The 27,240-nt window shown below is 51.8% G+C and overlaps 10 protein-coding genes across 10 annotated transcripts; 5 read left to right on the plus strand and 5 right to left on the minus strand.

Moving 5' to 3' along the window:
• Positions 1-116: 116 nt before the first annotated feature.
• YALI1_C23818g (uncharacterized protein) lies at positions 117-2,855 on the minus strand (the record flags this gene model as incomplete). Its single annotated transcript, XM_501913.3, has 1 exon — positions 117-2,855. One exon carries the CDS (start codon positions 2,853-2,855, stop codon positions 117-119), a length of 2,739 nt encoding a protein of 912 aa, XP_501913.3.
• An 829-nt stretch (positions 2,856-3,684) lies between these two features.
• Positions 3,685-4,206, plus strand: YALI1_C23826g (uncharacterized protein; the record flags this gene model as incomplete). The annotated part of the gene is made up of 1 exon (XM_501914.3): positions 3,685-4,206. One exon carries the CDS (start codon positions 3,685-3,687, stop codon positions 4,204-4,206), a length of 522 nt encoding a protein of 173 aa, XP_501914.1.
• A 170-nt stretch (positions 4,207-4,376) lies between these two features.
• On the minus strand, positions 4,377-8,518 carry YALI1_C23873g (uncharacterized protein; the record flags this gene model as incomplete). The annotated part of the gene is made up of 2 exons (XM_501915.4): positions 4,377-8,387; positions 8,435-8,518. 2 exons carry the CDS (start codon positions 8,516-8,518, stop codon positions 4,377-4,379), a joined length of 4,095 nt encoding a protein of 1,364 aa, XP_501915.4.
• Positions 8,519-9,129: 611 nt separating this feature from the next.
• On the plus strand, positions 9,130-9,423 carry YALI1_C23881g (uncharacterized protein; the record flags this gene model as incomplete). The annotated part of the gene is made up of 1 exon (XM_501916.3): positions 9,130-9,423. The coding sequence occupies one exon, from the start codon at positions 9,130-9,132 to the stop codon at positions 9,421-9,423; it is 294 nt and encodes a 97-aa protein (XP_501916.2).
• A 317-nt stretch (positions 9,424-9,740) lies between these two features.
• On the minus strand, positions 9,741-11,234 carry YALI1_C23902g (uncharacterized protein; the record flags this gene model as incomplete). Its single annotated transcript, XM_501917.3, has 1 exon — positions 9,741-11,234. The coding sequence occupies one exon, from the start codon at positions 11,232-11,234 to the stop codon at positions 9,741-9,743; it is 1,494 nt and encodes a 497-aa protein (XP_501917.3).
• Positions 11,235-12,509: 1,275 nt separating this feature from the next.
• Positions 12,510-13,613, minus strand: YALI1_C23926g (uncharacterized protein; the record flags this gene model as incomplete). Its single annotated transcript, XM_501918.3, has 1 exon — positions 12,510-13,613. One exon carries the CDS (start codon positions 13,611-13,613, stop codon positions 12,510-12,512), a length of 1,104 nt encoding a protein of 367 aa, XP_501918.1.
• An 831-nt stretch (positions 13,614-14,444) lies between these two features.
• Positions 14,445-15,842, minus strand: YALI1_C23948g (uncharacterized protein; the record flags this gene model as incomplete). Its single annotated transcript, XM_501919.4, has 1 exon — positions 14,445-15,842. The coding sequence occupies one exon, from the start codon at positions 15,840-15,842 to the stop codon at positions 14,445-14,447; it is 1,398 nt and encodes a 465-aa protein (XP_501919.3).
• A 197-nt stretch (positions 15,843-16,039) lies between these two features.
• On the plus strand, positions 16,040-16,492 carry YALI1_C23950g (uncharacterized protein; the record flags this gene model as incomplete). The annotated part of the gene is made up of 1 exon (XM_068282441.1): positions 16,040-16,492. One exon carries the CDS (start codon positions 16,040-16,042, stop codon positions 16,490-16,492), a length of 453 nt encoding a protein of 150 aa, XP_068138542.1.
• A 3,407-nt stretch (positions 16,493-19,899) lies between these two features.
• YALI1_C23989g (uncharacterized protein) lies at positions 19,900-20,820 on the plus strand (the record flags this gene model as incomplete). Its single annotated transcript, XM_501920.3, has 1 exon — positions 19,900-20,820. The coding sequence occupies one exon, from the start codon at positions 19,900-19,902 to the stop codon at positions 20,818-20,820; it is 921 nt and encodes a 306-aa protein (XP_501920.1).
• Positions 20,821-22,639: 1,819 nt separating this feature from the next.
• Positions 22,640-27,067, plus strand: YALI1_C24016g (uncharacterized protein; the record flags this gene model as incomplete). Its single annotated transcript, XM_501921.3, has 1 exon — positions 22,640-27,067. One exon carries the CDS (start codon positions 22,640-22,642, stop codon positions 27,065-27,067), a length of 4,428 nt encoding a protein of 1,475 aa, XP_501921.3.
• Positions 27,068-27,240: the final 173 nt, after the last annotated feature.

Raw genomic sequence — 27,240 nt, forward strand, 5'->3', positions numbered from 1 at the left:
TAGTTGAGCTGGTTAATCACAGCATTACGTCTTCCGTTGACCGGCCTCCTTCGCACTCGACGATAGCGCACTCGGACAACGTCCTCAACTGTACTACCTCCGACTCATCAAATGTACTACCACCGACTCATCAACCCATTCTCCAACTTTCTCACCACCTCACCATACTCGTTTCCCTGTCCCTGGTGATTCCTGGTCAGCTCTGATGGAGGAATGTACGCGGGACTGGGTTGGGCCTGGATATGGTCCGCAGGATTAACCATAGCCGTTGCTCTCTGAATAGGCGGCGGAATGGGATCCATGGATCCATATGTCAACGCTCGCGGTCGTCTCGAACCCGAACCCGAGTTCTGCTGCTTCAGACCGGTGCTCCAGTTGGCAGGAGGCTGCATGTGTGCATACTGCGCCGCCTCAGCAGACGTCTGAGCTGCGGAGGAGCCTGCAGCTGGGCCGGGGGGGACCATGGCATTGGCGTTCTGGCCCTGAGCGTGTAGAGGCTGGGACTGCGAAATGGGCTGGGCTGTCGGTGTGGGGTGGAAGACGTCCTTTTCTTCCTTGGGATGTGGCACAAAGGGACCTGTGAACTTGGACTCGGTGATGAACGGATGAGATGCCGCCTGTTGAGGAGTCCACCGCTCAAAGGGATTGTAGTTGAGCAAACCCATGAGGAAATCATACAGCGCCTCGCGGTTGAGCATCTCCTTGTCAATATCCGCCCGCTTCATATCCTTCTTATGCAAGGGGTACTCCATGATAATGGTTTTGAGATTTGCAGATGTGAAGTACTGCTTGGACTCCTTTTCATCCACGTTAAACTCACGGGAGTATCGCTCCCGCGACTTGAGCCGGTATCGCTTGCGGCCCTGGTCGTCCACAATCTTTTCCATGAACTTGCCGCTGTTCTTGCCCATCTCAACCATCCAATTAGGAGGGTCACCCAGAGATGCCACTATTCGAGACAGCTGGTTGTACTCAGACGCTCCAGGGAAGATGGGAAGACCGAGGAATAGCTCGGCAATGATGCAGCCCATGGACCACATGTCGATGGAGGTGGTATATGGGATACCGAGCAACACCTCGGGCGATCGGTAAAACCGCGATTGGATATATGTGTAGACAGTTTTTCTTTCGTGGCAAGCAGACCCAAAGTCAATCACCTTGATAATGGGACTATCGAGGTTTTTGAGCAAAATGTTTTCGGGCTTGAGATCACAATGGATGAGTTTGGCGTTTTTCAGCACTGTGAGAGAGTCCAGAAGCTGGCGAGAAAACACCCTGACGAGATTGATAGACAAGCCCCGGAACTGGTTCTGTTTGAGAAGTTCGTAGAGGTTAGAACTCAGCAGCTCAAACACGAGACAGTAATGTTGCTTATGCAAAAACTTGTCCTTGAGCCGCAAAATGTGGTGCTCGTCCTTGTTGTCGACCGAGTTATTCAGGTACTCAAGAATCGACACCTCCATCATGCTCTGGTTTAAGAACGCTGGGTTGTTCTTAATCACCTTGACCGCCACAATATCCTTAGTCTTCATGTTCTGGCACTTGACCACTTGCCCAAACGTACCCTGACCCAAAATATCTAGTACCAGATAGCGCTTGTTTTCGTCAGTACCCAGGACGTCATTAACGTACAGAATGTAGTCGTTGTCTCTGTTGTCGTGGCCATTGTTAAGCTTCGGCTCACTGGGCTTGGTGAGCACCCTGCGTGGGTTCTTGGACGACTCGTAGTTGAAGCCCGAGTTGCAGATCTGGTACGTGGCTGACAGCTGCAACGTCAGACACATGAGAGGCGACATGTAGCCGCCCTCGGGGATTGCCCGACGATTCTGGGGTCTTGGGTTGACCTGGGGATTGAGGTCAGAAGCCCGTTCAACCGGTCGGAAGGATGGAGGAGGAATTGACGCAGGCGGCTCCTGCGGTTGCGGCTGAGGCTGTATCGGTGGCTGTGGTGGAGCTGCATGAATGGGCTGAGGAGCCACGTGTACCGCTTGAGGGGCCGACTGAGGAGCTGTGATGGGAGGTGGTTGTGTTTGAGGTGTTTGTTGTGCCTGTTGCGTCCAATAGTATGGCTTTGTTGCCGGCATGGCGGGATTGTAATGCTGCTGGGGTGTCTGTTGATGCTGCTGCTGCTGCTGCTGCTGGGGTTGTTGAGATGGTTGGCCTTTGCGCACCGGTGACACCCGCGATCGGGCGTAGTTGCCTGCGGGGGTGCTGTGAGGGGACGCCCAGGGGTTGTAAGAAGCCGATTGGGGCGTTACAGGTGAAGAGGACATTTGCACTGATCCCAGAGGAGTGCCGGGCTGCATCTGAGGTGCCAGTGGCGTGCCGGGTTGCGACCTATACAGCGGTTCATGTGGCGACGAATGTTGTTGATGCTGGAGCCCGGGGGGCAGGCCGTACTGTGTCTGCGTCGGGGGATAGTGGCTGGGTTCGTGTGAGGGTCTGCGGGTCGACACAGGCGACGAGGGCTCGTATTGGTGCATGAGCTGCGGGTGGGGCAGCTGTTGGGTCGACAGGGCGTTGGACATGGACGTCTGGAACTGCGGATGCGGTTGCGAGGGCGAAAAAGGACCCATCTGCTGTTGGTGGTAGTACAGACTGCGTTGTGAGTGGGACATGTGCGGAGATCCCATTCCTGCTGAAGTTGAAGAGGCAGCGGCTGCCGAGCTCGAGGCCGACACGTTGGGCGCGCTCTCAAAGCTCTTACGGTAGTAGTCTGTCGGGTACGGTGGCTGTTGTTGTTGCTGTTGTTGCTGCTGCTGATGCTGCTGCTGCTGTTTGTGTCCGATCAGCGACGGCATCAGGTGCCCGTTGGACGACATTTTGCGGTGATGCGGCGACGGCGAATGGTCCATCACGGTCACGGCGGCGGTCGGTGTCAGGCTTGCACTCCGATCGACAAGCGAATGTTGAGCGAGCAGTGGCACAGAGTGTTTGCGGAGCGCGATCGAGCCGAATGACGTGGCCTCGTGAGAAGGATAGGGTGCAGACGCAATCTCGGCGTGGTCCGAGGCGGAAGAGTCCCAATGGCAGAGATACAAGTGCAGATACACTTGGTGATGTGGAGTGTCAGTGTAGCCCAAACCAAAGTCTAATTCATAACATGGGGGGGACCACAGTGGAAAACGTCAAACAAGGAAGTGGAAGCAATCTCTTGGCGTGTTTGAAGGGGGTAACATAATAAATGCCCCCCGGTGAACAGGTGGACCAGAAAAGGCCATCAGTAGGTCCGTCGCCGCCATCGCATTCGTCCCGGTCACGTGACCTCCCACCTCCCACCTCCCATTCGATACACTTCCTGCTGCACTACATGCGGTGACGTGTGAGCACATATTGTAGCATCAGTTGTTTCATGCGGCGGCGGCGGAATGCTTACTAATGCGCTTGAGCGGGGTGTTCTGGGGGGAGGGTGCTCTTGGTCGTCGCATCGGTTACCCTACCGTGGTACTCTCGGTCCTGTCATACTGCTACCAGAAACTCGCGCTCGAGCCCCCTATCACTACTGTGCCAGTATATCTATGACGCATTCTACTGAGGGTAATTGCGGGCACAGCAGGGGTCTGTCAAGCTTTTTTTACCCGTTGGGTTATTATTAGTATTTCCACTTCTCTTCCAAACCTTTCAACTAGCTTTCCAACTAATCTGCATAACTACGCTGCAGTACAGACAGTACAATACACACACATGAGCCACCAAGAAGAACACTACGCGTGGCGACAGACGCTCCAGGACATCACAATCACCTTCCCCGTGCCTCCAGGCACTCGTGGCAAGCAGATGGATATCAAATTCACCCCCACGACCATCTCGGCAGGTGTCGTGGGCCAGCCTCCCGTTCTTCAAGGCGATCTGTTTGGCAAAATCGCCCCTGAAGAGTCAACGTGGACTGTGGAGGACCAGAGAGAAGTCACCATCAGCATTGAGAAGGTCCACAACCAGGAATGGTGGCCACACGTGGTTACCACGGCCCCCAAGATTGACGTTTCCCAGATCGAGCCAGAGAAGTCCAACCTCAGTGATCTGGACGGAGAAACACGAGCCATGGTGGAAAAGATGATGTACGACCAGCGGCAGAAGGAAATGGGCCAGCCCACGTCGGACGAGCAGCGCAAGCAGCAGCTCCTGGAGAATTTCAAAAAACAGCACCCGGAAATGGACTTCTCAAAGGCAAAGATCAACGAGGGCTTTGGAAACATGCCTCAATAAGCGAACCAACCAGCTCATCGAAGCTGTCGGTTGCAGTAGCAATCATCTAGGCGTGGTTCCATTCTTGTGGTGTAATTCTGTCTGTCACGGACAAGTCCACGATACATTATTGGTCTAAATAAGTTATTTTCATTCATATAGTTATGCGATTGTATTTGTAATTCAATGTATCAGAATCCAAAGGAGAAGGCGCTCATGTCGGGCTCCTGGAACTGGCTCGGGGGAGCTGGTTTTTTGCCATTTCTTTCCTTCTTAGTCTTGTCACCGTTCTCAGTGTTGTCTTCGGGCTTATCCGCCTTTGGTTTGTCCTCCTCCTCCTTCTTCGCAGCATTGACACCATTCTTTTCAGTGCCGCTCTTTGGTTTGTCCTCTGTCTTCGGAGAATCATGGAAACTGTCCAGCATCGAGGGAGGTTCACTGGACGTTTTTTCTTTCTTGGGCTCCTCATATCCACTCAGCATGGAAGGTGGCTCCTGGAAACTATCCAACATAGAAGGAGGATGACTAGCGTTGGTCTTGGACTCCTTCTTTGGCTCATGGAACCCATCCAACATCGAAGGAGCTCCTTTCCCACCACCACCCATGTCAAATCCCTCCAACATGGAAGGACCCTCGCTAGCAGGAATGGGGGCCGGTTTGGATTTGAAGTCCCTGAACGCAGCAAGGGAGTCCGCGTCAGGCTTCTGGTTCTCCTGGACGTCCTCATCAGCCTTCTCAGGAACCTCGTCCTTCTTGAATTTCCAGTTTCGGACAAGATTCAAGGCAATGACCTCGCAGCCCATTCGAGAGTATAGCTTGGCAGTAGTGAACACACTTTGCAGCTCGGTGGCTGATGTGACGCCGTTGTTGGAGCTCACCACCTTAAACTTGGAGTCTCGCAGGAACTGGTACAGAATCAACAGAGCTGGGTCGTTGGAAAGGAACGACCGCGAGTTGGACACGATATGTGCAGAGCCCCGCTTCTTATCCTGATACTCGTGGGAAACCAGTGATCGAACGGCATCGCCTCGTCGGTCCTGGCTCCAAAGACACCAGTAAATGACCCACTGGTCACCCATCTTTAGAGCTTCAGGAAGAATCTCGTTCTTGATCAACTCGTTGAGAACAGGACCGTTGTCGCCCTCGTAGACACGACAGACGGCAATGGCCAGCCCGGTATCGTTGAGTTTACGCGTAATGACGTTGACACAGTCCTTGAGCGAGTCTCCAAGAAGGAAAAAGGATGCAGCGTAAGCATATCTGTGCTTGGACAGCAAGGCAAAGGCGTTCTTGAGAGCGGCTGTTCTCCACCGAGGCTCGGAAAAGTCGTTCTTCAGAAACTTTACCATCTTTGTCTGTTCGGGATGAGTAGACGCAGATCGCCAGAGAGCCTGAAGAACTTGTTTCTTGCGTAGAGCCAGGTAAAACAATGACGCCTCACTGGGGTCCTGACGCTCTGTTGCCATAAACTGGTTCTTGGCTAGCACGTCAAATAATTCAACCAACTTGTGGTGCTCGAGCCAGTATCCGACTCCAGCGGCCTGAGCATCGGGCCACACAAGTTTTGGGCCATCAATCTGCTCAAGCAACATTGCCTGAGACTCGGAGTTAAGTGCCCAGCAGAAATCTCGCACTGTCATCTGCTTCTGTGTCTTTCGATGCATTCGATATAGCTTATAGCCGAGATAGAAGCGGATTGCCATGATATCGGACCATCCTGCCACCTCAGCCACCACTTCACACAGACTAGCAAGTGTGACCTGCTGATGCTGGGTAATAAAAGGCAGAGACACTTGCTGCAGTTTCTCGGTCAAGTTGCTGTACTCATCAGGAAGCAGCTTGGAACCCGACTTGTCACCATCTTCGTAATCACTAGGATCCATCCCTAGAGTTGAGTCCATGTCCTGAACCAACTCCTGATTGGCATATTGAAGCTCCTTGTACAATCGGTAGAGAGTATCACGAACAACAGTCAGCTGTCCAGCAAGAATACACTGCACCAAAAGCTGGGGATGGTATGCAGGAAGAGGACCGTTTACAATCGAGCAAATCTCAAACAAATGGTGAATATGGAACGCTCGGGAAGAATGCAACATGTCGGAGAAGTCCCGCACGCCAGCCTCCTCTTCGTGGACACAGTTGTCGTCCACAAACAGCTGATTACCGGCAGCAACCACCAGCACACCAGTGTTCATCCAGATAGAGTCTCCAATGGCATGGTTGGTAAACGGCTTGATGTCCACCTGCTTCAGCAGACCCCAACAGGGCGAGATATTGGTGTAGTCGAATCGCAACTGACCCCAGAGCTGCACGTGAGTGCCGAAGCCAATAGCTAAGACAGACTGGTTATCGGGGGTACAAGCCCAATCCAGATCACAGATTTTGGTGTCAAACTTCTTGGTCTGCTCCAGGAAGCCATGACGAGTGTCCCAAATACTCAACTCCAGGCGATCCTCGGAAACAATAGCCACTTTGTTTAGAGAAGACTGAGACATGAGCGGCGAGTTGATGACGTTGGTTGCGACGGTCGACAGCAAAGACCACTCGACCGTAGAGTTGTCGGAGCTAATTTCAGACACCCAGGTGGAGAACTCGCCAGTTTTGGAAATGGCACTGAGCTGATCAGTCGAGAGAGACTTTCTTCCAGCAGACCACGAGACGGGGTACACAGGAACACACTTGTAGAAAGAGTTCAGGAAAGAGGGCTTGGTGGAGGTCACCGAAGATATGCTCATAATTGAATCCGAGGATTCCCCAGCATCTTGAGCCGCCTTGAACGCCTTTTTATCGCCGGAAATCTGCCAACATCGAGACTGGCCTCCGTTGATCACAGCAAACACGTGAAAACACGAGCACTGGTCTTTTCTGTCAACCTCTAGCACACAGTCAACTGTGCTTATAGTGTCCTCCGAAGTGATATCCAAAATGGCTACTCTTTTGGCAGTCTTGGACTCGCCCAAAAGAAAGAACAGCTCAATGCATGATTTTTCGAGAGCCAGAAAGAACTGATCTGAGGAGCCCAACAGCACACCTCCTAGAACAGCCGTGCTTGTATCGATGATGGACTGTTTTCGCAGTGTAGTTCGGTCCTCTAGCTTTTGAGTCACCCAAGCTGTGTTCTCAGTGAATCGACTCTGACTGACAACAAGATGACCTCTGGCAGATCGGATAAGCCGCTGAACACTCTTGTTGTGACCCGTGAATAGTTGTTGTAGCTTGAGCGGGAAATCTGGCTTCACTGTTCCATACCGGGTGAGAGCATCGCATCTGAACGCCACCACTCTGCCCTGTAGATGAATCAACAACACTGCTTCACCCTTTTCGTGATTCAGAATTCCCCTGACCGCCACAATGGACCCGGGCTTGACAGGCCGTTCCTTGGGAAAGATGCCCGAACAAGCATGAACAACGGTCGATGTCACGGCTAGACTTCCTCGGCCATTGGTAAAGGCCCAAACGTCAATTCCGTTATCCTGGAGCGTAACAATGGCCTCGGGGTGCTCTCGCTCACTCAGGGACGATTGCACAATCTCGCTGTCGACCATGATACTCTGTCCCCTGTCTACCACTGCGTCGACCTGGAAGTTGAGCGAGTCATGGGGGTCTAACGAGCGCCACCGACGTACCACGCCGTCCTCCGTTTGTGTGTACAGATGCGCTAGGCCAGTTTTGACTGGTGACGAGTCCTGCAGCCAGTGCAGAGCTCTAACTTTGGAGGGGTGTTCGGCAAACACGTAGTCAAAGGCCGCCGAGACATCTGACGACGATAGACGTCTGAAAACAGTGACAATCGAGTCGTCGTGCGGCGTGCAGACCGCCAGAAACTGTCCCTCGGCCGTGGAGCTCACAAAGGAGCATTTCTGCGGTAGTGATCGGGTCCACATGTTGATTGGCTGGGCGTCGGGTTTGTCGGTGAGCACGTTCCATAAAGCGATTTCGTCGTCCACGCCGCACAATTCTGTGTATGAGCACCAGGTGAGCGACTGGGCGCTTGTGTTGATCTCCTTGATTTTCGTCCATTGTGTTTTGCGGCCGTACTCGACTGTGGGCTTGAGGATCCACACCACGTCTCCTAGAGACAATGCCAGGTGGCCTGTTTCGGGGTTGATTACCACAGCCACTCCGTCGCATGGCAGGTAGATGGTTTGCAGCAGCACCGACGGGTACTGGACAATGATCAGGTTGTTTCCCGAGCAGTATGTCTGTGTTAGTGGCGAGCGTGCTTTCAGCGGGGACGTCTGATACTCACGAATATCGTGCGGCCCTTCCAGAAGGCCAGGGAGGTGGCATTTTCGCTGGAATTGGGCTCTCCGGCCAGAAAAGACACGGACATTGTTGTAGTGATGGCGTGGCCAGGTTGCGTCCCCTAGGTGGTCTTGTTGGACATGCGCCCTGTATGCATACTAAGAGTTTGCTCCGGTTGTGAGTGTGAGAGAGAGATGAGTGGTTAGTAGAGGAGAGGTTGGGAGGGTCGATCGGGGGTATTTATGTTGTTGGTGCGGGTTTGTGTCACTTGGTTTCAACGCTCGTGTCGAGACTAGGAGGTGGAATGTGGAGTATATATCGTGCCTGATTTCCGTCTGTCGATAAACTGCCTGAACAATAAAGTTACAGAAGTGCTAGTTAGCGGTGCTCACACTATGATAATTTGGCGTATGGATTTCTGACCACACCCAATTGCACACACACACACACACACACACACACGACATGGGATCAAGGTGAGTAGGAGAGAGGAGAGAAGCAAGAGGAGAGGCGAGAAGCAAAGAGGGAGAAGAGACGAGACAGAGACAAGACGGAAGGGTCGTCACGTGTGATTTTGAGCTCATCTACTTGCACTACAGTGTGTCCCCTTTGGCGTCACATCATGTCGGTCTAGACTAACCCAGTTGCAAAGATATTCGAACAAACGTGGCGATATGCCTGCAACGGTCGCCATGCGTCATGGTCCAGAGAAACACGCCCAAGGACTGTCTCACCAAGCCCGAGCTCGTCAAAGATATGCCCGAAGAGTGTGTCTTGCTCATGAACTCGTTTCTGGCCTGTAGACGAGGCATGGTGGACATGACCAAGAGATTCCGAGGAAACGCCCCGCTATCGACCGGCCAGTTTGATGAGAAATACGAGAAAATGTCCACCGGCCATTTCCAGCCCGATGAGGAGCTCATCACCTCGGGACCCGCTCCCCAGCAGGATGAGAAGCAGAAGGAGCTTGCCCGGCTTAGTGGAGGACGATAGCCGTCTATTTATCTGTACATAGTGTAAATATCTGACCAACAAAGTGCGAGCACGACTAGGATCAACGATAAGTGCTGTTTCCACAGCAGCACCAAGTGCCAGCTGGTACGTATTGTGCTCTAACAGAATGGCACTACCAATACAGTACGAAATGTAGAATGCTTGTACCCGGGCATTCAGTGGTGGCGGAATGGTGACTACAGTATGTACGCCTACTTTCGGTGGATTTTCTATCGTTTCTCCTTCTTTACTCGTTAAAGTCAGTAATCAATATATTTGTCAAATGTCTCTAGTCTATCTACTCTGTTGGTGTGTATCTACTTCTTGGTGTACTCCTTACCCAGTCTCTCAACCTCGTTGAGCAGGTCGTCAACGGTCTTGGAGCTCACGGTAGGAGCGTTAATGACGACTCGGAAGAACTCGCCTCGGCCGCCCTCACCCTGCTCGGGAGCATAGTCGACCAGGAACTTGCCCGAGTCATACAGCTTCTTGGCCATGAACCGGGTAGCGTCCGAGTTTGCACTTGCCTCAGAAGCCAGAGAGCCGCTAGGAGCGTAGTAGAAGCACGTCTGGAGACAAGGAGGAGGAAACTGGGACACAAGCTCAAATCCAGGCCGGTTCTGGACCTGCTCGGCAAGGTACTTGGTCAGCTCGAACGCGTGGTCCACTCGCTTGCCGTAGCCCTCGGTTCCAAACCACTGCCAGCCGAGGTACAGCTTGAGGGCGTCGGGTCGTCGCCCACAACCCAGGGTGCCGTCGGCAAGATCAAAGTTCTCCTCTTCGTTAGAGCCGTGGAACAGGTAAGGAGCCTGCAGGGCGTTTGCGGTCTTGAAAGCGTTCTCGTCGGGAACAAGCAGGAAAGAGCATGTGGTGGGGACACCTAGCATTTTGTGAGGGTTGACGGTGATGGAATCTGCCTTCTCGGAACCATCAAGCTTGTATCTGTACTTGTCAGAGAAACAAACGTTTCCTCCCCACGATCCGTCGATATGGAACCACAGGTTGTTCTTCTGGGCAATCTCGGCAATCTGGTGGAAGGGATCGTAGGAACCAAAAACGGTGGTTCCGGCGGTCGCGTTGATGTACAGAGGAGTGTAGCCCTTGGTCTTGGCGGTCTCGATCTTTGCAGCGAGATCGGAGGCAATCATTCGGCCCTCCTTGTCAACATCGATAGACAGAACCTGCGACTGGCCAATACCAAGCAGGATGGCGGCCTTCTTGACGGAGTAGTGGCAGTGGGAAGAGGCGAAGACGGCAAACTTATAGTCGCTGTTGCCCTCGGTCTTGGTGTCGGGATACTTGATGGCTCGGGCCATGGCCATGGAGGTGATGTTGGAGTACGATCCGCCCGGGAAGGTGAGGCCACCAGCCCGGGGGCCGTTGAAACCAAACAGGCCGGCATACTGCTTGGCCACGGACTTTTCGATCAGAGTCAGGATGGGTGACACGGTGTACACGTGCGAGTTTGTGTTGAGAACAGACAGAATGATGTCCGAAGCCACTCCGACGGGGTTGGTGGAGGCGTACAGCTTATCGAGAAAGCCCGGGTGCCAGGTGTTGACCGATTTGGACAGCACGTGTTCCACCGACTCGAACAGACCGTCGATGCCCTCTCCCTTCTCGGGGAGCGTCAGATCGACCTGCTTTCGAATCTCCTGGGGGGTTTCTGACGGCCCCACCTTGGATCCTTCTTTGGTAGCCGAGTCAATGTACTCGATGACTCTGGGCACGAGGCGGTCGAGAATCTCCTTGGCGTCCTGGACCCGGTTGGCCTCTTGCGGTAGCGGTTTGATTTCGTTGGAAACAGTCATTTTTGGTGTGGTTAGAGAAAGAGAGAAAAGATCCGGTTAAGGTCTCTACATGATTATGGATTGGGGGGGTGGTAGATTACTGAGAAATAAGGTTTCAAGCCACTGTGAGAAATACGTCATTGATGTTGAACTAGTGCGGTGGTTTAAACGGCGTAAAAATGGAGCTAACAGAGAGGCGAACCCCGGAATCAAGTGGTTCGTGCACGAAGAATTGATTTGCCGCCTCAACCCCCGAAAATACCAACCACAACAGCCCCAAATAACCATCCTCCACAAACAAAGCCGATCCACTCGCCACGCACGCCACCTCCAAACGTCTATCCAAAACAAGCTTTTTTTGTGGCGCAGGGATCGGGGCTTCGAAGAGGGGAAACTCAGGGCAATCTTAGAACCACACCAAACCACATGTATAGCGGCGCTCTTATAGTGTCTTAGACATAGTTGCTCTTGGTGCGATCGGTCGGTTTGGGTCACGTGATCGGCGCTCTTCTCGGCTCGACTCGGCTCCTCTCCTCGTAATGCTCGTATCTCTGTCGTATCCTGCCGAATTCCGTCTTGCAGCCGTTAAGCGGCTCCAGCCTGCAAAATGAAAGTCTGCAGGTTCAGGTATGTACTGTAGGCATTTTCGCGGGCCGTTGGATGCAGCATACACTGGAGTGGGGCCGTTAATGCACAGTTTCATTGCCACATTTGAGTACGAACGTATGTACAAGTACCTGTTTCTGTCTTTTCTGCTCGTGTCACCTCCATTTTCGGCCAAGTATCGTATCCAAAGACCTGAATCGTGACTGTACTTGTCCAGAATAACTGCACATCATTTGCCTCGGTTACATCATCGGTATATTGTCGGCGTAGGCCACAGCCAACATATCAGTATTCGTCTTATGCATGCTCATGGTGTTCAGACTTGGGAAACGGGACTCTGAAGTCTAGGAGATACAAGTGCTACTTGTACAAGTGCCAATATTTGTAGTAGTTCTCGTACTTGTCCAAGTTCTGAACAGCATGGCTTGCATTACAAGTAGTGGATACCCACTGATGTATCAGTTTCTTGTACAATAGTTTTTGTCTCATGCTGAATCATCAATTGTTCAAGCCATTGCTAGCCACTGAGGCTAGTTGAGAGTACCTGTATTGTACTACAGTCCACATCACCAAACAAATACTTTTATTGCACGTACTGTACAAACAAGTTTCCATGTCATCATCGTTACTATATACCCTTGTGCTATCACACCACCAAGCACTGTCCAGCCAATCAAACAATCGCTCTGCTTATTTGCCTCCAAAGAAACCAGCATACTTCTTCTTCTCCGCCTCCCGTCGTCTCTGCGCAGCCTGTTTGACCTCCTCAATCTTGTTCTTGATGGCCCCATCAGCGGGCTCGAGCTCCAGAGCAGCATTCAGATCCTTGAGAGCGTCGGTCTCGTTCTTGAGAGCGGCGTATCCAGATCCCCGTCGGAACAAAGCCTTGGCCTTCTCCTTGTTGGCCACAGTCTCGTCATCAAGAGCAGAAGTCGCGGCCTTGATGGCAACCTTGGGCTGGTTGACCTTAAGAGCCATGAGAGCCACGTTGAGGTAGCACGAGATTCGCAGAGCATGCACCTTGGCAATGTTCTCCTCGGACAAATCATCGGGAAGATAGTCCTCCAGGTAGGTGGTGGCCTTGAGGTACTTCTTGAGCGCTCCCTCGGCGTTTCCCTCCTTGAACAGCTTGGTTCCGATCGACTTGAGCTTCTCAATGGCTCCCAGCACAGAGGCAGGGTCGTTCACGTCCACATTGTCGTTATCCTTGAGGAAGTCCTCGTAGTCGTCTCCAGTGCCGTCGTCGACGTTTCCAACAGGCACCTGGAAGTCTGCGGGCAGCTCTCCGCAGTCCACAATGGTGACGGGCTGCTTGGGTCGGTCCTGCTCGCCTGTCTCAGTTCGCTCGATCTGTCGCACAATACCCTTGCCGCTGAGCAACTTGCCAAATACCACATGCTTGTTGTCGAGATGGGGGGTTTCGGTGGTGGTGATGAAGAACTGCGAGCCGTTGGTGTTGGGCCCGGCGTTGGCCATTGACAGCAAGAAGGGCTGATCATGGGGGTAAGGGAACGCCTCGTCAGGGAACTTCTCCCCGTAGATGGACTCTCCTCCGGTACCGTTGCCAGCGGTGAAGTCTCCTCCCTGCACCATAAAGTCCTTGATGACTCGGTGGAAAGACGAGCCCTTGAAATGCAGAGGGATTCCGGCCTGGGTGTTGCCCTTCTCGCCAGTGCACAGAGCTCGGAAGTTCTCGGCGGTCTTGGGCACCTTGTCGGCAAACAGCTCAAAGTAGATCTTGCCGATGGTCTTGCCGCCAATTGCGACCTCGAAAAACACTCGGGGGTTGGTCATTGTGTATGTGTGTGATGTGTAACGGGTTGGGTTGTGTTCGTGGGGGCGTTAGGCACGCCCGTACCTTTGGCCATATATGCATCTTTGGGAGGTTTGACGCATGTGCAGAAGGTAAGCTGTAGAAGGTTCGAGAATGAATCTCCCCCAGAATCGGGGTCAGCAGCTCTTTGTGTTGGTTCTGGGAGGCCCGGTTGCGACTGCTTGTGTGTCATTTCAGTCTCTACCCCTCCCTTTCATTTCCACCGTCTTTCCGGCTCCCTATCTCTGGGCTACATTTTTCACACTGCAGGCGTCAAGATCAGCGCCCAACCCAGCAAGTCAAATTGGATCAGGATCGAACTGTCTCAGTGGCTGAATGAGAAGCTGGAAGAAGGGTTGATGACGGCTAATTGTAACTTATGGAGCTATACAAGGCAAGATGACTGTACAGAGACAAAATTCCTCACTCCAGTACAAGTACTTGTACGGCCGGCGATTGTTGAGCAACTAATCATGCTAACAAGATCCCAACAAAACTACTAACTAAATTTGGAACTGATGAGATGAAAAGCTGAGATAACTTCAGCACAGGACACAAACTGCTATTATAACTGAAAAGTTGCTTAGAATGCATCAATTGAGGGTAAAATGGTACTGTTTTCTCAACGATTCCGACTCTGGAACATCGAAAAGAGACCCCCAGCCTGATTTTGATTGTAACTATATCCAACTAATTTTAAAATACAAGTCAAACGGTTTAGATGACTTCTAATGGTGGAAATTAGTTTTGACAAACTCTACTTGCTCAGCGCCATTGGCGATATCATTGTCAATCATTCACTATATACTAACTTAAAGCTTGGCGCCAACAGCCTTGTGGACCTTGAGGGCCTGTCGCATGGCCAGATCCAGCATAATCTCCTCGGATCCACCGGGGATGGCGTAGGCTCGGACCTCTCGGTACAGTCGCTCAACCTTACCTCCGAGACCGCCTCGGGTGTAGGAAAGACCACCAAAGATCTGGGAAGCCTCTCGGGCACACAGCTCGAGGGTCTGGGTGGCCTGGGCCTTGCAACCAGCAATGGCACCACCAAGTCGAAGCATGGCCTCCTCCTCGGGGAACATCTGGCACTGGAAGACCAGGTTCTCGAGCCAGGCGTGGGTGGACTCGATTCGAATGGCCATGTTGGCGAGCTTGGCTCGGATGACGGGGTGCTCAATCAGAGGCTTGCCGAAAGTCTTTCGCTTGTGGGCGTACTTGCAGGCCTCCTCGTAGCAAACTCGAGAAGCTCGGTTTGCCTGGATGATGATACCAACTCGCTCGTGGTTGAAGTTGGTCATGATGACCTTGAAACCCTTGTTCTCCTTGCCGAGCAGGTTCTCCACGGGGACCTTGACATCCTCCATGGTGACCCAGGTAGAGCCGGAAGACAGCATACCCTGAGTGTTCATTCGTCGGGTCTCAAGACCCTCCATGCCTCGCTCGAGCAGCAGAACAGAGATACCGTTCATGCCAGAGCCGGGGCCACCGGTTCGGACGGCAACAGTGAAGTAGTCAGCCCAGATACCGTTGGTGATCCACTTCTTGATACCGTTGACAATGTAGAACTTTCCGTCGGGGGTCTTCTCGGCGGTAGTGGTGATGTTGGCAACATCGGAGCCAGCGTCGGGCTCAGTGATACACAGACAGATTCGCTTGGAACCGTCGAGCAGGCCGGGGAGGATTCGCTCCTTAAGGGGCTCCTTGGCGAACTTGATCACGGGAGGCAGACCAATACAGTAGCCACCAAGCAGGTTCCAGGTGAGACCTCCGGAGCCAGCTCGCATGATCTCGTCGGTGATGATGAGCTCGTGGAACATGTCGTACTCCTCAATGGGCACAGAGGCGGGCTTGACGTTGGTGTACTTGGCCAGCTCCTTGTAGGGGGTGCCGAGAGAGCCGGCAAGGTAACCTCGCTTGCCCATCTCCTGGAAGATCTCCTTGGGAACCTCCTTCTCCTCATCCCATTCCTCAACGAAGGGCTCAATCTTCTCCTCAACCCACTGTCGGACCTCGTCACGCAGCTTGGCGTGGGACTCCTTGTAGTAGGGGTTGTGGTAGCCGTGGTACCAGTTGGGGTCGGCGTAGGGGACAAGGTCTCCGTAGGGCTCGAGGGCGGTGGTCTTGTTAGGGGCAATCATGGCTCGAGTGGGGTTTGCTTCAGCGTCTTTAAGGGTTCCGATCTTGAACTTGTGTCCAACCTTTCGCATAATCTTGGGGGCGTCGTGGTATTTGTGGAAAAACTTGGTAGCGTCTTTTCCTGCGACTCGTTTGAGAATCTTTTTTCCGCCGGGGTGTTCTTTCTGGAATTCAGTGAGGTCGAAAACGTTACCGTCAATGATGATCCACAGAGATTCGGGAGAGTTGTGCTCCGCAACTTGCTGTCGTTAGCGCTGTATATATACACATGAGTGGTGCAATAGGCTTTAGGCACATTAATGCACATGTACCGAGGGAAGGTTGGAAGGTTGGTTTGTGTGGGGAGGTTATGCAACGTGGCGGCGGTGGTGGCGGTGGCAACACCAAGCGGCGGTGGGTGGGTCAATCGATCGATTGGGTGATTCGTTCGATTGATTGCCGCAGTCCCGGTCCATGTTCACTATCTACCTCAATTCCTATCACACTACCGCAGTGGCTAGTGTGTACCCCAGATGTCACACCACCTAAGGGGCCGAATAGAGTTCATCGGCTTTGGGGGGTTAAGGTTGTTTCTGTGGGGAACGTGATTTTCAGAGCAGTCAGGGCAAGAGACGTTGGAGGCTACCAATTGCTGCAGAACCATTGGTGGTGGGTTCGGCTCAGTTTCCGGAGCTCCGAAAGCGACTCTCCAAGTCTCCCACCTCCTGTTCACCTCACCTGACGTCACTAGCCCACATCCACCGCAATACCTCGGCACATGCAACCAAACCTAAAATTATCCCCAGCACATGTCACATTATGGAGGCAATCTGACCATTGCGGAAAGAAACGGAGCAAGTGGCAGTGGTCGCTGATCGCCGGGAAAGGCCCAGCCTGAGAAAGACAGAGGAAGAGACAAACACAAACACAGACACAAACACAAAGCCTGACTCAGCAAGTGAAAGGGAGAGGGCGATCTAGACCGTCCAATCCGACTGGGAAGAGATGGACGGTCCAGATAGACAGAGCGTCTAGAGAGAGCCGTCTAAGCAATGTGTCTAGGGGCTGTGTCCAAACAATCTGTCTAAACGATCTGTGTAAAACAACCCGTCTAGATGGCATTTTCCCTGGCGGCGGCGCGTGACCAAGTTGCTCTAGAAGCCCTGTCCCAGTTACAAAGCCCGACTCTGAGATCCAGAATCTCTCCTGGCCATCTGTGTCGCCCAACCAATTCCGTTTGTCACCGCTGTCACCACCGTTTGTGTCTGTGTCGATACTGCCATCCCGCTACAACATGTCCCGTCTTCAGACTTGTGTCTGCTGTCGTGACCTGACCTGACCCGACCCCGTTGCACCATCTGCACTCTCACCGCCTCTGGCGCCTCTCTTTACCTCTGCCACGTTCGCCAAAACGTCCGCCAATCTCCCAGATCGCTCATACTCACTTCGGGGGTGTACTGCTCGCTCATGTTGTTGTGCTTCAGGTGTTATACCGTGTGAGTCTGGGGTTCTGGAGTCCGCGTGGGATTTATATCCAACCTAGGCCAAACTAGGTTTTCCCTTGTGTCAGCAAGTGGAGACCGGGCCAATCAGCGGCCAGCCAAAGTAAGATGGGGGCCGAATACTGCGTTTGAGACGCTTCTCCGGTCTACGATAAGGTCTGCCGAATCTGGTGGGGCGGTACGCATCCACATTTAGCCCAAATCTAGGTTCGTTTTGGACCTTTTTTGGTAACGTGATTGTGAGTATGTACGCAGTCTACATTGTAGCATTTGACATGTTGAACAAGTGCGAGTATGGTACATACAGAACTTGCAACTACCGAGTGCAACCACCAAGTACCGTACCGTACACCATCTCATATACATGTGTCTGAGGCTGTTGCAACGGTTCGCTCGATTCTCCATCCCGCCTCGAGCAGGACTAAAGAGCATACCAGGCAAGTCCGGTGTGAAGTAGCAACTTGACCTACTTATGACGGGGTTAGGGTTCCCGCAAGAGGGAGCTGGACGGTGGAGAGTGTGGGCAATTGGTGGAGGTGGCAAAGTCGGTTGGTGTGGGTGACTATGACTACGACGACGATTACGAGTATGAATTCGACTACGACTACAGTACTTGTGGTTATGTGTGTCCTGATCTGTTGGCTGTCGATGCACATACCACATTCATCTGGGGGACATGAACCTCGGCTGTACCTTACAGATGAGGTGCCGAGTGCTTAGTAAGCGGTAGGTGAACTTGTCGGAATGGCCAGAGAGAGGGATGTTGCATTGCAGAGACGGCATTTTATTCCTCAGAAGGTGTTTATTCCTTAGAAGGCGTTTATTCCTCAGAAGGCGTTTATTCCTCAGAAGGCGTTTATTCCTTTAATTCGGCCCTTTCTGTCAATACCGAATCGGACCCACACACTTCCAAAGTGGGGTTTAAACCAGATTTGATAATCGTCTGATCGGAAATCTGAAAAAAGCAAGCGATTCCCCTTGCCATTTTGCGTCGTTTCATCCCATTTCAAGTCCTCTCTGACCCAGATAGACCCGTCCAGCATGCACTCTATCGATGTCGATCTTTTTGCATACGGCTTCTGCATGCCCCGCCCCGCCCCACCAATGGCGAAGTTTTAACCTCACGAAAAACAAATTGCGGTCAATTTGCAGGTCCGAACACGCCACCTGTGGCTCAGTCGCCGCCGCTTGGACTCGTATTTTTGTGGCAGTGCAGAACAAAGTGGCCGAAAATTACACACAAGCCTGGAAGTGTATGGCATAACATTCGGAGGCGTGTTTGAGCGTTGTCGGGTTTGAGGTGTGATCGCATGGCATACTATACAGACACCACTATGCATTAGGAGGTACCCGTGTTGGAGTGTTCGAGGAATGTCAGGCTGTCAGTTTGCTCCATAGCAAAGCCTTCCAGAGTACTGTACTTGTACAGAACCCTTTCAGCCAGTCTGCAGGCGATCGACAACTTGGTGAACGTCTGTCGCGGTCCATTTCGCCAATTCTGACTAAGCCGGTAGTGTCCATGTCCATGATGAAAACGGTGGACAAGAGACATCCCCAAGAGGGTTGGCAGTAATAAATTGGACAATGGCCACGGCTACACGCTTCATATACGAAACGTCAACTAATATTCAACTAACCAACAGCTAATCAACAACTAACCAACAGCTAATCGACAACTAAACAACTATGTTAACTAATTCCCAACTAATCTCAGCTATGTTAACTAATTTTCAACTACAAGCAACTAACCACTTCACATTCAAACGAAAAGTGGATGACATGTGAGACTGTTTGTACACAAGATATGGATGATTGGTTCGGGATCGTTAAATCCAACGCACATCTTTCCTTGTCATTGAAAACCTGCTACTGCACATTGTTGTTCTCGGACTCCGTTCAACGGTCCGGCGATAGGAGCAGTTGTATCAAACGGAAATGTTGCGTTTTGCAACCAAGACGAAAAGTGGCAGATCAGAACGGTCTGGTTCACGTGAACCTTCGACTCCTTGTTTTTGGGCCTCTTGACTGACACAACGTGAATGGCTACTTGTTCTCGTAGTAGTGTATGTATGGTGGTGTACCTACCTATCTACAGCTGAGGACTCCCCAACCGTACATGCCTACATAGCAACGAATGCGCAACATGTCAGGTCACCCATATTCCTTGTTCATGGCTGTGCCTGTTCTGTAACAAAGACCTTTAGTGTCTACTATGGTGTGTTTCGGTTCACTAGTGGTACGTACTGGCACTATAAGTAGATCATGTCGGGTTATTTTTTTGGACTGGTTCTCCCATTTAGGAGAAGCACAGCCAACCCCCCTTTTGGCACTTTGCCGATTTTACCGCCGTTTTACAATTTTGGTAGTGGTTTGGGAACCACTCAGATCCTGTTAGAGAGGACATATTGAGACCAGAAAAGACGCAACGATGGAAACCCCGCGCAAATAAATCGATTTATCCACTCGGAAACCCGATTCCTCCGCTCCCCGCCGTTCCACCCATACATTTCCTGCCCCCCATCTCCTCCAATTAAGCTCACGTGCAACTTTACATGCATCCAAATATGAACACCTCACAGTTCCAACACGCCAGAGTGACACTGTCCGACTCAACCTCCCACAACAACAGCACAGTCCCCAGTTCGCGATGCTCTCTGTGCAGAACCGGACCCAGGAATTCAAAAGCGCGGTCGCGGCGCAGGCGCGGCTGCGGCAAAACGCCGTGCCGGCGCCACAAACCCGATCTGCAAAGTCGCAGTTTGCCCAGGACGCGTCGAAAATCGCCGCCGAAATCGCCGACACCACACAGATGCTGCAACGGCTAGCACAGCTGGCGCAGCGCAAGACGCTGTTCGACGACCGCCCCGTGGAGATCAACGAACTGACGCACGTGATCAAACAGAAGGTGTCGCGGGTTAACGAGCAGCTGACCCAGCTCCAGCAACGGGCCAAGCAGTCGACGGGCCAGAAGCAGACCATGGAGCACTCGAAAAACGTGGTGGTGTTGCTGCAAGAAAAGCTGTCGACAGTCACGGCAGGGTTTGCCGATGTTCTGGAGGAGAGAACTCGAAACATCCAGGCATCCAAATCTCGACATGAACAGTTCATTTCCGCCACGTCGGCTTCCACACAACAAGCGGCTTCCAGCCCGCTCTACGGCTCGGGAACAGCTTCGTCCAACCCTTACGATATGCAGATGCAACAGCAGGATCAACTGAGTGGAGCAGACCCAGAAACATCAGACCTGTTGACCCTCCCCCAGCAGGACACGTTACTGCTTGACCAACAAGACATGTACGTGCAGCAGCGGTCGACAGCCGTGGAGGCCATCGAAAGCACCATCCAAGAACTTGGAGGCATGTTTTCGCAATTGGCCACTATGGTGGCGGAACAGAGAGAAACTGTGGCCCGAATCGACCAGAACACCGATGATATCTCGTTGAACGTGAGTGGAGCGCAGAGAGAACTCATGAAGTACTACGCTCGAATCTCGTCGAATCGGTGGTTGATGGTCAAGGTGTTTGGTATTGTTATTGCGTTTTTCATGTTGTGGGTGTTGATTTCGTAAGGCGGCATGTGAACTAGAGAAGACGAATGGAGCAGGGTTTTTCTCGCCAACATTCCATCTTGGTTTGAGGACTAACAGTTGGTTGAAATGTGGTGAAATGGTGTTTTCTTGGTTGAGTGTTTCACTGAACTCCTCATCTCTCTATCCAGTCTTTTGAAAGAACTCTGTCATACCTCTGTCAACAACATGGACTCGGACGCACAGGTGTGGGTTTGCATATACAACCGGGGCACGGGAGAGGAAGGGCAGGCAGGATACATAGTGGAATAGATGGTGTTTGAATGTGCTGGATGTGTCTGGTATCTGGTTCTTGCAGCCACGCGTGGTGTTAGAAGATGGTCTTGTTGAGGACTGTTTGATAATGTGTCTTTTCAATGGACTTGGTTCGCACCGGGCAACCAACTGGATACTTACAACTCCAATCTTGGTGGTGTTTTGCATTGCAACTGTCAATAGCAATAGCTCATTTCTCTGTCAATGGTGCTGGGAAAGGGTGCTGGACCTCTTCTACACGCCCGTTGGATGGCTCGCTGAGGGTCGCAAAGTCCGTGCGAAATGACCTACTTAGAAAATACCTCCGTAAAGAAGACACCTCAGCTCCTCCGTGGCAACACAGACCTGTTGATCTAGAACAAGTCACCCCAGAGACCTCCCGGAGCCCTCCTGGTTCTGATTCTATGACCCTTCAATATTGTATTTCGGCCTACTTCATGGAGACTACCAGAGCGGGTAAAACAGCTCTCATGTTTAGGATGTTCAACATATAAAAATGTAGCTGCTGATCTCACCATTCTCATGGTACCATCAAAATCTCAGTATCTCATGTAAATATAGAAATACTGCGAAACTTGAAATTTGGACCCCCCCCAACCAGAACCCGATCACGTGACCGTAATACCCTGCCACAACCCTCTATGCGGCTTATTTCCCCATGTTTGGGAGCAGCCCATGCACACACACATATGCACACACATATGCAAGTTACGTTTAAAACCACAGGTGCAGCCTTGATGACTAAGCGCATAATACATTCCACTGTTTCATCTGTGTTTCACGGTCGTGCCGAGGGGAGAGTCCATTGGAGATCACGTGTCCAATACTGGGGCATGTGTGTTGGTCACGTGATCTACAATATTGTGAGATTGGTCGCTTTATTGGGTTTTTCCAGGTGTTTTCAGGTGTATTTTTAACATGTTCGTAGAATCAACCGGATTCTCATCTTTGAAAATTGGAGATTTATTGTGGATTTGTGGATTTTAGCATTTTAAAGGATATCATTGGATTTGTGGCAATGAGGACTATACAATGGTGCCATTTATATCTGTCTCTCATTACTCCTTCCTGTTGTGTTCTCTTTTTTTTATACGACCACCCCTATGATGAGCAGTATGTGAGACAACCATAACACTGTATTTTTTCAGGGGTTTCTGAAAAGCTGAAAAATGATCATTTCTGAATTACGGAATATCTATTCTGGTCAAAATTGTTCAAGGAGTTGTTTCCCGCAGTCAAAATCCTTCTATCTTCTCTCAATGATCCCCTATTATCGAATCGGTTATTTATAAAGTTCTTTTCTGCCGCAGCATTTAAGGTTGCTGGCATGCATGATGTTCAAATATAGGCAATCTTGGAGTATCATTTTATCCGACACTATTACAGCTTGAAAGTGAGTATGGCCCGTCTGCGGGGGTGTTTGCAAGTGTCTGGGGCACGTGTGTGGGTCATGTGATGTACACGTGTCGCGTTGCCGCGTGTTTTTGGCCCCACGCTACCACGACTACCCCTCCTCATCGTCCTTGCTACTAACACAGACGACCCCATGGGTCTGCTAGAAAAGACGCTATTTGCGGAAGGAGAGCCGTTTTCCTACGATGGCAACAACCGGGGCAAGCGCAAACTCCGGCCGATGGACGGGTCGAGTTTGCCGCTTGAAAACACTGACTTTTCGGCCGAAACCCTCGATCGACTAGTTGGAAGGAACGTGGTGTCTCCTGCTTCGGACTATTTCCATCTTGGAGAGAGTGGTGAGGTTTCAGAAGAGGTACGCGCAAGACGGGAGCTTCGGGACCGTAGGCTTGCTGCCGAAGAGGAACGTGAGAGGGGAGCGAGAGCCGCAAGAAAGAGAGCTGAAAAGGAAACCTGGAAGGAGATCGAGCAGAAGTACGGCGAGGGGAAGGAGCCTGTGGTTGGAGATTTGCGGCGGCATGTTTCGAAGGATGAAGACGGAAATGCAAAGGAATATGTCCCCTTTGATGAACCGTCGACTTCAATCATTCCTCCTGAAACCAGTCAGGATGGCAATAAGGATTGCAAGCCTCCGAAGGGGGCGTTTGAGAGAGAGACGCCGTCGTACAAGACTGCGTTGCCTATTGGTGAGTACTACCGAGGAAAAGTGGGACCGTTTGATCTATATGGGTACTGTACTGCATTACCCATACTTAACGGAAGACAGGGCTCAGGCCATGGGACCACTGATTGTAGTTGCCTAGTCACTAACACAGCATCATCATCTACCTCATCCAAATCCCGCACGTCCACGTCACCACCATCACCAACATCTTCTTCGTCATCCAACTCGGATACCAAAGAAACACACCATGGACACCAACACGACTACACATACCACGACACGACATCCAACGATTCGTTCAAGGACGCTCTTGAAGAGCTGGATGAACCCAGTGACGACGGAAGCTTCCAGGAGCCGTCGACAGCAAAAAGCACACACAATTTGCATTCCTGGAAAGATGGAGATACCGACACACTGAGAGGAGAGCATGCTGATATCGGCACAGCAGAAATCAGCACTTTGGGCAAGCCAAACCTTAGCATGGGCCACGTGATGGGCCGAACACACTCGCCGTCCATAGCGTCACGTGACTCATCTGCTTACGTGCAGGAGCCTATCTCTATTGTTGAAGATAGTGCGAGTATCGAGGAGGAAGAAAGTATTACAACCACCCGGTCACGTGTATCTTCCCACTCGCGTGACAAAACTGTGTCTCCCTCGCGCCCAGGGTCTCTATCACGTGTTGCATCACGTGACCGAACGGTTTCTCCAGGTGGATCACGCCCCTCGTCTCCTGTTCGATCAAAATCCCCTCCTCTGCCTGCATTTACATCAGCTCGTCACAAGTCGCCACAACGAGTTCCAACACTGGAGTTGCCCGAGGGCGATGGAGGCAATCAGGTGACTAGACATGAGGACGATGCTGTGATTATTGACGACTCAGAGTCCTCCGTCTCAGAATACGAGGTGGAAGCGGATCTTCCTACGATTGACGCAGCCATGGACTCGTCTGAGGAGCAGCTAGAGAACGACATTGATCATCTCGGGATTGGAGACTCGTCACGACTAGACTTGCCGATCCTGCACTCTCTAGAGTCCCATTTGCTGCCTCATATTGAGGGTCATCATCATCATCATCATCATGGCCATGTTCGCAAGAAGCTGATTCGACGACTGTCCAACAGCCGTAAATCGTCCGAGTCGTCCTTGTCGTCGATTGACTCACGTGACTTTTCCCGTCCCGTCCAGTTCTGCAATGAGGTTGGAGTGCCTGATCCCTCCTGGCAGTCCCACGACGTTTCCGATCCAGAGGAGATTTCAGCTCCCATTTTGCCCCGGTTCGAGAGTCTCAAGAAATCGACCAAGGGTAAGAAGATTGGAGGTGGAAGAAAGGGAAGGAGGAGAGCTGCCATTGAGGAGGAGGCCAACAATGGAGGAGAACGCAGTGAGAAGAGGAGTGTCCTTAGCAGCAGAAGGAACAAGGGTAAGGAGGTGGATGATGGATACGAGTCGACTGCGACAGGTAAGTCTAGAAGACCGTCTGTGGCTACTAATGCGACTCTGTCTCCTTCTTTTGGAGCAGTTTCTGATTTTTCGGATATGGACTCGGATGTTGAAGGTATTTGTGGTTTGGAGAGCGGAATGGCAAGCAGGAACAGATCGTCTGTTAGTGTCAACAGCAAACACGCTAGCCTTCTTAGTAAAGCTAGTGCAAAGTCGAAGGCTGCTAGTTTCAAATCTACCACCGGCAACCCCTCTACTGGTAAACCAGCATACGTGTCAAAGATCATTTCGGAAGAGGAATACATCAACGACTACTATCGGAAAAACTACGGCCACGATGCTCCAAAGGTGGAGGAGCCTGTTGCTGAAGAAACAGGTTTGCACCACGTCAAGTCGACCAAGTCTATTAAAATCGACGAGCCAGAGTCCGTGATTGAGAAACGTCAGTCCCAGGTCGATCCTCTTTACAGACCTAAACCTCTTCCGGAGCCTAGAAAGTCTGGCGAGAGCTCCAGAAGTGTGAAATCGAACAAGTCCGGAAAATCAGGTCTGCCCCACATTTCTCGAGGAGTGGCTATGATGATGACAGGTTTGAGTCCCACGAACTCCACTCCTGCATCGATGAGAGACAGCATCAGCCCGGAGGGGTCGGAAGGCTGGCGGTCACGTGAGTCGCTGGTATCGAGGTCGAGAGCCGCATCACTGGCACCATCCATCAATCGCGATTCATGGTCACGTGCGCCGTCAACGAACCGTGGGTCTGTATCGCGTGCACCATCGCTGTCACGTGATGACTCGCGAACACAATCGTTTATGTCACGTGACCATCCACATCTGTCCCGGCTCAGGTCTTCCTTTCGGCACTCCTCGGATGATTCTTCAGCCTACCCTGCTTCCATGGACTTGAATCTCCCTCAAGGGCGCACAATTTCGAACCCCGATATCAGCATCCATCACCCACTCTTCCACCAGCAACAGCGGCAGCATGAGCTTGAAGATCATGAAGGCGGCTGGTCAGCTACCTGGAGAAGTTGTTTTCGAGGAGTCTGTGTTCCGTGGAATGTTAAGAGATGGCACACGGAAGCAGACTGGAATTCCACATGGGGTATCTCGTGGCCCTGGTCTAGCAAAAAGTGTGCTCCTAAAGACAATGAGCTGGGAGGCGATCTTCACCGAGACAGCACCTCTTTACCTTGTATTCGGGTGCGTGGAGATCCTGGTCCACGAAGTACGAACCTTGAAACCATGGACCATGCCACTCTCAACACTTCTGCCTGTGATGTGGCGGCTGTTCATTCTCTGGCTTCTCGTCTGGGAGATCCTGCTGACTCATTGTACGATCTGGCAGACGAAGAAGCCGACATGTTTGATCAAGGTCAGTATTGGGGTGTTTCCGGCGATAACCCTGAAGTTAGACCTCTCTCCGAAGCTGCTAGTCAAAAGGGTTATGTTCTGGACGTGATTTACGAGAACCAGAGAGGAATGTTTGTCTTTGGACACCCTTTCTTCTCCTCCAACTCGCTGCTCAACTTTGACAGAAAGCCCTGGACCACTCTGGACAACAAGGCTGCTCCTGGCGATCCCCAGAGCTACCCCCTGCCGAACACAAACTGGCAGTGGGCGTGGAAGTACTGGTACATTGATATGAGTGGTGACGTGGACGACCACGGATGGTCGTATTCGTGGTTTTTCCGATCGAGGAGATGGCACGGCAGTCATGTGTGGTTCCATTCATGGGTCAGACGAAGACGGTGGATTCGGGTGCGTAAAACTCGTGAATTCAACAAGTCCGAGGCGATCACTGGTCGACTTGAACGACCCATCAGGATCCACGATTCACTGCTGGAGGCTAAACAGAGAGGGGATGCCAATAGAGCTGCTCACAAGGCGTCTTCGGGTGCTGTGGTGACCAATTCTGCGGCCCACGACTTTATGCACGCCAAGTACTCTGTGCTGGTCGAGTCTGCAGCTTCAGCAGCTACCTGGGGCGACTTCTGGGAGGTTTTCACAGCCTGTCGTCTTGACCGAGAGCGTACTGCGGTGATAATCACGTGTATTCGAAACCCCGTGAACACGGGTGCTTTGACAAGGCTCGCCCAGAACCCCAACGAGGCTATTGACCAGTACCAGTTTTCCGAAAACATTGACAAGCTATGTGCTCGAGTTGGACAGCTGGTGAACGATGTGGAGATGACCCAGGGTACAGACATGTCCAAGAAGGTGTATGAGATTGAGACCGGTAAGGAGAAGGAAGGACACAAGCCTGTGGAGCCAGGAGAGCATCTGGAGCTGCTCCAGGAGTTTCTTGATGGCATTAGGGAGCATGTTGCTGGAGCAGCAGGTTTCTATTCCAGGTTGGAGCAGGCGGAGCTGGAGATGCCCCAGACCGCCAGTAGTGAAGGTAGTGAGCCGAAGACGGCTAAGAAGGGGACGATTGATGAGAGAATTGGGTGAGTGTTGAGTGTGAGCCACTCGCGTCGAACAACTCTCAAATGCATAAAATTACAAGTGCAAGTACTGTACATATTTAATTACATGGTTGGGTTTATCAAGAGATCGGGGTATTGTATGTAGAAGTAGTTGGTGAGGTGGGTAAAGCACCCTGTAGACGCTTGTCTGAATACTGT

Source organism: Yarrowia lipolytica, chromosome 1C, assembly GCF_001761485.1.
Source record: "Yarrowia lipolytica chromosome 1C, complete sequence".
Taxonomy (NCBI): domain Eukaryota; kingdom Fungi; phylum Ascomycota; class Dipodascomycetes; order Dipodascales; genus Yarrowia; species Yarrowia lipolytica.